This window comes from Myxine glutinosa, chromosome 1 (genome assembly GCF_964187855.1).
Source record: "Myxine glutinosa chromosome 1, kmMyxGlut1.1, whole genome shotgun sequence".
NCBI lineage: Eukaryota > Metazoa > Chordata > Myxini > Myxiniformes > Myxinidae > Myxine > Myxine glutinosa.
The window spans coordinates 276244721-276257555 of record NC_136261.1 but is presented as its reverse complement, the minus strand read 5'-3'; the positions used below and the strand labels follow the sequence as shown (position 1 = coordinate 276257555).

The following is a 12835-nucleotide window of genomic DNA, read 5'->3' as shown; positions in this document are numbered from 1 at the left end:
CCTAGTAATTCTTAAATGGAAGAAGTTTGGAACAACCAGGACTCTTCTCGAGCTGGCCGCCCAGCCAAACTGAGCAATCGGGGGAGAAGGGCCTTGGTAATAGAGGTGACCAAGAACCCGATGGTCACTCTGGCTGAGCTCCAGAGATCTTGTGTGGAGATGGGAGAAACTTCCAGAAGGACAACCATCACTGCAACACTCCACCGATCTGGGCTTTATGGCAGAGTGGCCAGACGGAAGCCTCACCTCAGTGAAAGGCACATGAAAGCCTGCTTGGAGTTTGCAAAAAAGCACTGAAAGGACTCTCAGACTGTGAGAAACAAGATTCTGTGGTCTGATGAAACCAAGATTGAACTCTTTGGCTTCCGTCTGGCCACTCTGCCATTTTGACCAGATCGGTGGAGTGCTGCAGTGATGGTTGTCCTTCTGGAAGTTTCTCCCATTACGGCATTAAAAAAAACTAGAGGTTGCAGGGAAACTGAACTCAACTGGTCTATATCAATATGGTTAGAATATGCATAATAGAACCACAAATTATATCGTTTATATGTGCTAAAAATATATGACAAAAATTGATTTTCAATATGGCCGCCCTGCCACGCCCACACACAATTTCAATGAAACTTGACCACAGCCTTCACCACCCATGCTGTACCAAAGTTTGTTCATGGCGTTTAAAAAAATCTGCCCCTTTAGGCGTCTCGGAGGGGGGGGGGGGGGGGGGGTTGGTGCCCCCCACATAAGTATTTTATTTCTTCTCAGAAACTACACACGCAATTTCGATGAAACGTAACCACAACCTTCATCACCCGTGATGTACCAATGTTTGTTCAAGGCATTTAGTCAGGGAATATTGCAAAAATCTGGGAACAAATTCCTTACCAAGAAATTTCTTCACCAATGTGTTTGTAAGGGTGTCCACTAACACATTTCAAAAAGTTTAAATTCAAGTCCCCTAGGGGAACCCGTGACAGGGGTCAACAGGGGTCAATTACCTTTTTTAAGATCAAATTTTTCTTATATTTATATTCTGGGTCACAGTATCCGACAAGAAGCATCAAAATTATTAAAAGTAGGCTCATTTTAAAGCTAAGAACATATCTGACATGGTGATACCTAAAACAAATCAATATGTTAAAACGTTTACACAATTTTGAGCAAAAAAAAATAATTTTTTTGTCATTTTTGGGGTAAAAATTAACTTTTCTGGTCTACAATTCGTCTTCGAGGTAGATACCCCTTCGTTTCATTTTTCTGAAAGTTTCCAGCAAACTGCCCAAGATATGCAGCCTTAATGTATTATAAGTAAAACATTCTGGTATTTATAAAATTGAAACTATGAAAGGTCACTGAGGAAACTTTCAGGTTTGAAGGTTGAAGGAGAGGTTTGAAGAAACTTTCAAAAGACTCGCCGAGGGAGGAAGAACGCCTGCACTCTGGGTGCAGTATTACTACATGGTCGATGTCATCAAGATCTTCATTAAAACTGAACGACTTGCAGACCACGACGGGCACCTGTCCTGCATCGTTACCAGGATGCTGGACACCTTTTCAGCTGCGGGGCATCATCAATACGCCAAGGGCGCACGGCTGTATTGTCAGCTGATTAAGCAACTCGAAACTTCGCCTAGATACAAGGAGACCTTCGAAAGTTTCACTGCTCACGGGAATCACGTTGTCCGTTACTCTTGCCATGATTGGTCTGGCACCTGGTGTGACATCTGTATCGAGCAGAAACTGATGAAGGGGGCCAAGTCAGAAGGTGGTTTGAGCAGAGGGAGGATGAGGAATAGTGATTCTGGCCACAAGTGCTGGGTACAAACCCTCAACCACTTCTCCGATGTCAACCAGCGCATGGAGGAAGGTGCCAAGAAACATGGTCCACTCCACAAGGACCTTGCCAAAACTCGGATGAAGCGAGACGCTGAAGCGATTGGACTTGCCCTGAAGTGGTTGGAGGAGAACAATCCCTTCGACCACGATCGAGACAAGCATTTGCTTGTATCCTTCTCAACAGGATTCACGAGCACTGCAGATGACACAGTCAATGCTGAGAGAGCGGCTGAAGTAGGGAGGGAGATGCAGATAAAGCTGGACGGAAAGTCAGTGACATCGACCATGCAGGTGAAGTTCAAGGTACAGGCCCTGTCATCGCTCAGAAAGATTCCCAAGGTCAATGAGAAGAAGATTCACCTAAACTCACTCAAGTTGTTCAACCGACTGATAATTTTCGCCCAACGGCATATGACAGTCGAGACAAGCTTAAAGTATGAGCTGACTCCCTTCCCCTTGTCCTTGTTCAGCAACAAAGATCAGAAAATGAACAAGGCGAACAAGGCAGGCTTTTCCAAGACTAGCCTGAAGGAGTTGACCGATCCGCTTGACCTCACTGACCAAGCCTGCTCCAGTCTGGTGGTTGATGGTGGATGGCTTCTCTACATGGTGAAGTGGGAACAAGGTCAGACTTGGCAGGAGATTGCCGACAGTTACCTGAGCTATGTGCAGTGTCTTGGCCATCGGTCTCAGAAGATCACTGTTGTCTTCGATGCTATAACAGCTCGCCAAAAGATCACGACCACATCCGGCGTACCAAGAACTCCTGCTGTGATCTACAGATTCGACCGGATATGATACATTTGACACCAAAGGCAAAGTTCATGGACAACACTCATAACAAGAGTGAGCTCATCCATCTCCTCTCCAACATTCCGGAAATGTCAGATCACCGTGGAGCAGTGTGACAATGATGCTGACACTTCGATTGTGAGAGCGGCACTGGCTGCTGCTACAGATGACTCTGTTGAGGTCAGTAAAATTTTGTGTAGGTGTTTTACTTACATCAACTACGATTACTTTTGATTTGTTTCTGTGTTGATAAAACAAAACAAAAAAACCTTGACATTGGCACATATAAAACTAATTAACTGAGTTAAATAAAAAAAGAAGAGGCAATGTTATTTTTTTTTTAATTTGGCAAATGCAAATGTTGTGCTGCACTGGGCATCAGTAAACACATGATCATCATTTTTGTAACGTCAATTGTATTTTGATGTGCCACATTGTTATGAAAGTGCATTTATCCTCAGAAAAGAAGAGTAGCATAGTTAAATAACTTTTCAATTGTTAAGTTCACCGTGTTTGCAAAATTCAAGACGCTTTGCTCATATCTTATTCTATTTTCAGGTGCGGGCGGAAGACGCGGACGTGCTGATAATGCTGGTACACCATAGCTCAAGCACCAACCATCCACTCTTCTTAACCACATCGAAGGGCTCTTACGATGTCAGGAGGATCCGAGAAGCTCTCTCTGAAAGACAAAGGCGGTACCTGCTCTTTACTCACGCCTTCACCGGTTGTGATACGGTTTCTGCAATCGGGGGCCACGGGAAAACGCCTCTATTTGACAGGTTTTGTGCAGGGGAAATTGATGAACATGTGGACATCTTCCTTGACGTACGGGCTACTAAGGACGTGGTGATCGGGGCTGGTATTGCGATTTTCCAGCACATTACCATGAACCAGGTACTACTTTGGGTGCAATTCGATACAACATGTTCTCGCGGAAGGCGGCGGCCGGGCTGATCAAACCAGAGACTCTACCTCCAACAGAGGGTGCAGCTGCACAGCATTCTCTCCGTGCCTATCTCCAAACCTGGGACTGGATGCTGCTGCAGAGCATGTCTTTGGACCCCAGTGACTATGGATGGATGGTAGGGGTTCGTGGTTATGAGCCAGTTCCAACAGTAGACCCCATGGCTCCTGAGGAGCTGCTCCGGTTCACGACCTGCAATTGTGCTGGAGATTGCAGCAACCGGCGGTGCAACTGCAAGAAGAATGGTGTCAAGTGTATCTCAGCATGCGGAAGTTGTACAGGCATTCCATGTATGAACTGTATCCCGGATGATGTAGAGTCTGGAGAAGACTCAGACCTCGACTCCTGAGGTATTTGACATTGTGGAGCAGTATCGATTTAAACCCTTACACGAAAGCGGACGAACCGATGGTAAACCGATTCCGGATTCCCAGTAACGGTTATTACAATTTATGTTACAATAAGGGAAAACAATAAAGGTCAGTGACTTTTCATAGTTTCAATTTTATAAATACCAGAATGTTTTACTTATAATACATTAAGGCTGCATATCTTGGGCAGTTTGCTGGAAACTTTCAGAAAAATGAAACGAAGGGGTATCTACCTAGAAGACGAATTGTAGACCAGAAAAGTTAATTTTTACCCAAAAAATGACAAAAAATTATTTTCTTTTGCTCAAAATTGTGTAAACTTTTTAACATATTGATTTGTTTTAGGTATCACCATGTCAGATATGTTCTTAGCTTTAAAATGAGCCTACTTTTAATAATTTTGATGCTTCCTGTCGGATACTGTGACCCAGAATGTAAATATAAGAAAAATTTGATCTTAAAAAAGGTAATTGACCCCTGTTGACCCCTGTCACGGGTTCCCTTAGGGGACTTGAATTTAAACTTTTTTGAAATGTGTTAGTGGACACCCTTACAAACACATTGGTGAAGAAATTTCTTGGTAAGGAATTTGTTCCCAGATTTCCCAGATTTCTGATAATATTCCCTGACTAATTATAAAAATTGGAGTCTGAGGTATACGGGGGTTGGGGGAGGGGAGGAGGTTGCCCCCAAAATAGGTATATTTTTGTTTGTTTGTTTGAAATCTTATGATTATGTTAGTATGATTCTACGTGCTGCCCTGCGTTCTCGCAACCATTGAAATTGGTTTAAAATACCTTTAGTCATGCAGTATACTGTTTATTCTACCAGGTGAGCGCCAGGGGTATTGCCCCTATGTTTTTAATCACTCCATAGTGCCCAAGCCTTTGTAGCTATATGAAATATTGTCGTGGTTCGTATGCAACCTATGGCTGGCTTGGCTGCATCATTTTCTGGGCGTGGCTGTGCCACAGATGCAATGCCCCTATTGCCAGTAAGCTGGTACTTATTTTGCGGACCTCGGAAGGATAACAGGCTGAATCAACCCACCTGGTGTTATTTAACAGCATGATGGGGGCTCAATCTCAAGAAACAAGATCTCAAGGCAGCTACCTTAACCGTTAAGCCAACACCAGGCTTACTTGAAACGGTAATATGAAATGATCCCTGACACCATTCCTCAGTGGGTGTTGGGAAGTGTCTTCATCCACACACCAAAAATAATCATTTCTTCAAAATGCCAACAGGATTAGAACAGCACCACGAAAAACCGGGTACCCGATTGTGAGGTATAAATATTGTTGGCATTTCTTGGAAAAATTAATCTCGTTCTGAGAACTTATGATGATAATGTTAAACACCCACCATAAATGATAATGTTAAAAACATATATAAACTCTTGCCTTGAAAGACTGAACTGTGCATGTCAGCCTCCTGTTTCACCCCAAGAACAAAATCTGAAACAAACCACCACAACACAAAAATACAGCTTAATAAGAAAAATGACCAAAATCTGCACAAAATCATATCAATCACTGCCTTTCAAACCAAAGTGGCATTTAAATTTTTTTTTAAATTACCAACACTATGTTTGATACTGCGTTTGTTGTGAATGAAGAAGATACTACTGTGTTCAAAAAGTATCCGACCTTTATTTTTCGTGCGTAAAAAAAAAAGAAGCTAGGGAGGCGTTGATTGGTGCACGTATGTAGGCGATCCTAATGCGCACGCGTGAATTTTTTCCCACCTGCAGAAGCTGTCATTCGACGGCAGACCGCCGATGAGTGAGGACATGTAAGTGAGCGCCGTCGGATTTTCGTTTTTGACAAAATGACGGAAAAACTTGAACAACGCTACTGCATCAAATTTTGTGTAAAGCTTGGCGATTCCCAAGTGGAAACGATCCGCAAGATTCAACACCGTTCATTCCATTATGAAGGAGGATTTGGGCTTCAGGAGAATCTCAGCGAAGTTCGTACCAAAGCTGTTAACCATTGAGCAACTCCGTTTGGAGATCGCACAGGACATGCTGGAGACTGTGAACAGCGATCCCAGCTTCCTCAACACAGTGATCACTGGCGATGAGTCCTGGGTTTATGGGTACGACCCAGAAACCAAGTTGCAGTCATCACAATGGAAGCATCCAACATCCCCGAGGCCAAAAAACACAAAATTTGATGCAGTAGCATTGTTTAAGTTTTTCCGTCATTTTGTCAAAAACGAAAATCCGACGGCGCTGACTTACATGTCCTCACTCATCGGCGGTCTGCCGTCGAATGACAGCTTCTGCAGGTGGGAAAAAATTCACGCGTGCGCATTAGGATCGCCTACATACGTGCACCAATCAACGCCTCCCAGGCTTCTTCTTTTTTTACGCACGAAAAATAAAGGTCGGATACTTTTTGAACACACTACGTATATATATATATATGTATATATATATATATATATATATATATATATATATATATATATATATATATATATATATATATATATATAAATATATAAATATATATATACACATAGACTTGGCATTTAATATGGAATTTTTTTTTTCGTCTTGACTTGGGTTTACTTTCTTAACTCAGTATATCAATCTGGTGAGTTTCTTTTACACTTTGGTGATTTATTTGTTAAAAGAACCATGTCACTGATTGTCTGTCACAGCAAGAAGTCAACAACAGGATTATATCACAGGTGGCGTGGCAAAATGTACGGACAGGTGCATTTGATGATTGGCTTCACAGTCGGGTATACCAGGGTTGTTGCGTTCTGTATTAGTGGAAAACAACTGCTGCACATCTCCAAAAGTTATTGCCGCTTCCTCTGGAGATGGTCCGTCAACTCGACAATGCTGTTTGTCATGGAGTGGTGGCTTTACGAAATTACGGCATGAAACAGCGTGCTATTGCTCGGCAGTATAGCATAACTCAAGGTCAGGTGTCAAAGATCCTGAAAGGAAATGCTCAGAGGGGTGTCCCTACTTCAATCCCGAGGCCAGGACGTCCCCGAAGAACCACAAGGAGGGATGATCGCCAGCTGCACCGGTTAGTCCGCAATGGCCGTACCAAGTCAGCTAATCGGCTTAGGGCTGAGTGGCAGCAACTGACAAATGTGCCTGTATCCAGAAGGCTAGTCAACCAACGACTGGTTCAAGCAGGCTATCGTGCCAGGCGTCCCCTGAGAAAGCCATGCCTGACCAGAAAACACCGCCAGCGCTGATTGCAGTGGGCCAGAGAGCACCGTCGATGGCAGCCAGGACACTGGAATCACGTGATCTTCAGTGACGAGTCTAGATTTCTGGTCTATCGTCAAGATGGCCGCATCCGAGTGCGCAGACAAGTGCATGACGCCGACAACAAAGATTGTATAGTGCCAAGCGTCCAAGCTGGAGGTGGTGGGGTGACCGTTTAGGCTGCTTTTCATTTGGGGGGGGGGGCAAAACTGACCTGGTTGTTCTGAATGGAAACCTGAACCAGTTCAAGTACAGGGCCATTCTGGAAGAAACATTGCTTCCATTTGCTCGTGCAGCCTTTCGAGGAAACTTTGTCTTCCAAGATGACAATGCACGGCCTCATCGTGCTCACATGATCCAACACTTTCTTGCTGACCGTGGTGTAGAGCACATGGAGTGGCCTGCCATGTCCCCGGATATGAATCCGATAGAGAACTTGTGGGCAGAATTAATGCGTCAAATCGACCACTGGACCAGCAGCCGACCTCTGTGCGTGAATTGCAGCAGGCTATTGTCACTGCATGGCAAGCGATTCCTGTCCAAACCTTGGCAAATCTCATGAACAGCATGCCTCAACGTGTACGTGCTCTCCTGAATGCTCGTGGGGGTTACACGAAGTACTGAACTGTAATTTTACTGTCCGTAATCCCAGTCGTAATTTAACTTTTGTTTTTGTTAAAAAAAAAATTGGCTAATGTGCAAAATAAAGAGATACTTCTGGAAAACGTACAGAAGTTTAACACAGTACTGTCCATGAATTGAGTTCGATATCAGTTTACATCACTTTCAAGGATCAATTTATTTGTTTCAAAATGTCAAATGTGGTTTTTGTTTCTTTTAAAGGTCACATTAACAAAATCTAGAATAATTTCAACATAATTCCAATGAACTTTTGGTTCTAAGACATCTTGAAAAGTAAATTCACCCCCACAAAAAAAATATTCCATATTAAATGCCAAGTCTGTATATATATATATATATATATATATATATATATATATATATATATATATCAGTCACTATGCGATTTCATACCATCAGTGGTGAACCGCCATTAAGGTATCCCATCCAGCTATGCTGTACCTTAATGGGAGCGATAAGTGCCATCTGCCACATGGCACATTACCTCTGGTATCCACTCATTATATGGAATCCCCTGGATGCAGCCGGGAGCAAACCAATCCAAATATATGTGCAGTTCTCCAGCTTTCAATGAGCACAAGTAGTGACGTCACTGCCATGTACATACGCTCTGCCTGTCAAGCCCTCAAGAGAACCCTCTGACAGAGCAGAATTTTGATCTTAGTTCAGATACTGTCATAAGTGTATGTAAAACTCACAGTTACCGACCTGGTTTCGCCCTTTTGGGGCTCATCGGGGCAACGCAGTGAGTACTGCATACACTTATGACTCTGAAAACCTTTCGGTTATATACCAGTCACTATGCGATTTCATACCATCAGTGGTGAACCGCCATTAAGGTATCCCATCCAGCTATGCTGTACCTTAATGGGAGCGATAAGTGCCATCTGCCACATGGCACATTACCTCTGGTATCCACTCATTATATGGAATCCCCTGGATGCAGCCGGGAGCAAACCAATCCAAATATATGTGTTCTCCAGCTTTCAATGAGCGCAAGTGAATGACGTCACTGCCATGTACATACGCTCTGCCTGTCAAGCCCTCAAGAGAACCCTCTGACAGAGCAGAATTTTGATCTTAGTTCAGATACTGTCATAAGTGTATGTAAAACTCACAGTTACCGACCTGGTTTCGCCCTTTTGGGGCTCATCGGGGCAACGCAGTGAGTACTGCATACACTTATGACTCTGAAAACCTTTCGCTTATATTCCAGTCACTATGCGATTTCATACCATCAGTGGTGAACCGCCATTAAGGTATCCCATCCAGCTATGCTGTACCTTAATGGGAGCGATAAGTGCCAGAGGGTTCTCTGTCAGAGGGTTCTCTTGAGGGCTTGACAGGCAGAGCGTATGTACAATGTACATGGCAGTGACGTCATTACTTGCGCTCATTGAAAGCTGGAGAACTGCACATATATTTTGATTGGTTTGCTCCCGGCTGCATCCAGGGGATTCCATATAATGAGTGGATACCAGAGGTAATGTGCCATGTGGCAGATGGCACTTATCGCTCCCATTAAGGTACAGCATAGCTGGATGGGATACCTTAATGGCGGTTCACCACTGATGGTATGAAATCGCATAGTGACTGGTATATGACCGAAAGGTTTTCAGAGTCATAAGTGTATGCAGTACTCACTGCATTGCCCCGATGAGCCCCAAAAGGGCGAAACCAGGTCGGTAACTGTGAGTTTTACATACACTTATGACAGTATCTGAAGTAAGATCAAAATTCTGCTCTGTCAGAGGGTTCTCTTGAGGGCTTGACAGGCAGAGCGTATGTACATGGCAGTGACGTCATTACTTGCGCTCATTGAAAGCTGGAGAACTGCACATATATTTGGATATATATATATATATATATATATATATATATATATATATATATATATATATATATAATGTTGTGGATATGAGAATGTTTTTTTTTTTTGTTGTTGTTGTCGTGTAAATTGTTGTAAAATATCGCCCTCCTTACTCCAGTGTTGTATAAAGGTCAAAGGGCGTTCCCGTAGTTAGTTCCATAAAGCATACATGAAGGACACCATAATATCCCTGTTCAGTAGTTTATTTCCTTATTCTGTGTATTAGGTTAAGGCTTTGTCTTCCATTAAGATGACAACTCCATTGCACCAAGTGAAATAAGATAGATCCCCTTTCATTCCCAAAACCTCCATTTCCAACTGCGTCATTGCCAAGCCTCAATTGCCAGCTACATCCCCTCCAAGCCTCCATTGCCAACTGCACTGGGCAGTTTGCCAGGTTTGCTACAGCTGTGGGTTGTTGATTTCGCCCCAAAACCACCATTAAGCATGTGCTCAGCTCGGGGAAGAAGGGCGTGCCCGCCCATCGTCATCAAGGGTGGAGTCAGAGGGCCTGTGCCCACCAATCAGGGCTGAAGCGAGCTCACCGAGGGGCGTGTCCTGAAGGCCGGCGGCTTGATCGCCTGAGGCGCGATAAAAGCGCGCGCGCAAGAGCCGAGTGCGTGGTTGGACCAAGCGAGAGACGTGCAAAGAGACGTGCAAAGAGACGTGCAAAGAGAAGTGGTTGGACCAAGCGAGAGACGTGCAAAGAGACGTGCAAAGAGAAGTGGCTGGACCAAGCGAGAGACGTGCAAAGAAAGGCGCGTCAGAACGTTGGTTGGTGGTTGGTGGCGGAAAGAGAGTTGGTTACAAAAGAGAGTGGGAGAAGTAAAGAGAAGTGAGGCGGAGTGAGGCAGAGTGAAGCAAAGAAAGACAGCAAGCCTTGTGAGGGTTGAGTTGAGGAGGAGCACAAAAAGGGACACCAAGAGTTGCGTCGACGCCACCGAGGTTTTCCCGCCAAGAACGCGAGGAGTCGGAGCTGTCACCTCCAGCCCTGCCGTTTGCAGGGACCTGACCCTTCCTCCCCCTCCAGCCATCCACCTCCTGCCATTCCTATCATCATTCCCCGCGTGAGTCTGTCTTTGGTTTGTTCTGTCCTGGGTTTAATTAAGACTGTAGGTAAGCTGGCGTTGCACTGTGTCTCTGAGTTCTTCTGTAAATTATTTTCTTATCTTTCCTTCTTCCTTGGTTTCTTTCAATCCTGTACATAGTAATAAATTATATTTGTATTCCTTACCCTTTGTCTTTCTTCTTCTTCACATCCTTCGCTTTAGTCTTTTCCCCATTGAATATCTGTGGCGCGATTCGGCCAACATTCAGGAATCGGGTTAGTCGGGGTAACTGTTAGGGCCGCGGTGCCATCCGCTCGGCCAAACAACATCTTGTCCGCGGTCCGTAACAATATTATATATATATATACATATATATATATATATATACATATATACATATATATATATATACATATATATATATATATATATATACATATATATATATATATATATATACATATATATATATATATATACATATATATATATATATACATATATATATATAATATACATATATATATATAATATACATATATATATATAATATACATATATATATATATACATATATATATATATATATATATACATATATATATATATATATATATATATATACATATATATATATATATATATATATATATATATATACATATATATATATACATATATATATATACATATATATATATATATACATATATATATATATATATATATACATATATATATATACATATATATATATATACATATATATATATATACATATATATATATACATATATATACATATATATATATATATACATATATATACATATATATATATATATATATATATATATATATATATATATATATATATATATATATGTAAAGGAGGAGTGTCTGTGTGTGTGTGTGTGTGTCTGTCTGGATGTCCGCTTATAACTCAAGAACTACACATCGGAGAAAAGTTTTAGACACAGATTCGGAATCAGCATAAAATCCTGGTGGTTATAGGCTACGTTTTATTTTAATATCAATGGTTTAAAAAACCGCGCCAGCTGCAATTCCATGGTGTAGTTTGTGGCGGCGCTATTGCCCCTTTCCGATCCCGCGGTTGCGCGTACGTACAGTATACTGTACGTACATATTTATATATTTTCAATGGCTTTTTATTGTATTTTAAATTGTTTTTTTAGCTTCTTTTATTGTTAATTTATGTACGATTGTATTTATTTTAATATATTTTTAAGGAAAACAAATGTTTTCACGTCCGTAGGAGTGACGTAAAGTCGCACATAATGACAAAATGCACGTCATTTTTTCGCGGCAAGAACGAATAAACGGTCGTTGAGATTTTATTCGAATTCGAATTCCATTAAATTTCAACTGTTGGAAACAATAATTATTTCAACTGTTGGAAATTGAAATAATTATTGTTTCCAACAGTTGAAATTTAATGGAATTCGAATTAGAATAAAATCTCAACTAAAAAAAAAAAACGTCGCGTTTTAAAATTATGACGTCATCAGCGTATTTCGGAACGTTAATTTTTCAACTTCATATTAGGAATCAGTACGTCACAGAGCAACTACAGCACACCTTAAATGTTAAAAAAACCTTTGGGTTTTAAAATTATGACGTCATCAGCGTATTTCGTAACGTTAATTTTTCAACTTTGCCGACAATGACTTCCGACTTCCGGGTTCGGAATGCGGGACCAATGCCATTTGACAGGGGATAAAAAATAAATGCGACATTCAAATGACGACAATGATTTCCGACTTGACTCCCCCTCCCCCTCCCCCTCCCCTCCCCCCTCCACCCTAACCCCTCCCTTGTCCCCTCCCCCCTTTCTCCCTCCCCCCTCGCCCTCCCCTCCCCCTACCCCCCTGCCCCGTCCCCCCTCCCTCCTCCCCCTCCCCCACGGCCCTCCCTTTCCCCCCTCCCCCCTACCCCTCCCCTTCCCCCCCTCCCCCCTACCCCTCCCCCTTGCTCCTCCCCCTCCCCCCTCCTCCTCCCCATCCCCCCTTCTCTCCTCTCCTCCTCCCCCTCTTCTCCCCTCCCCCTCCCCCT

The 12835-nt window shown here is 42.6% G+C and overlaps 1 protein-coding gene across 8 annotated transcripts in view; it reads right to left on the bottom strand.

Moving 5' to 3' along the window:
• The window catches only part of LOC137410669 (uncharacterized), a 196901-nt gene that overhangs the window by 19129 nt on the left and 164937 nt on the right, over positions 1-12835 (bottom strand). For 5 of the 8 annotated variants that reach the window (XM_068096158.2, XM_078765988.1, XM_078765975.1 and 2 more), the window contains one exon: positions 5367-5420. The exons of the other annotated variants lie outside the window; for them this stretch is intronic. In XM_068096158.2, the coding sequence (XP_067952259.2) occupies positions 5367-5420 (54 nt within the window). The remainder of the gene's footprint in view (positions 1-5366; positions 5421-12835) is intronic. 8 annotated transcript variants of the gene reach the window in all.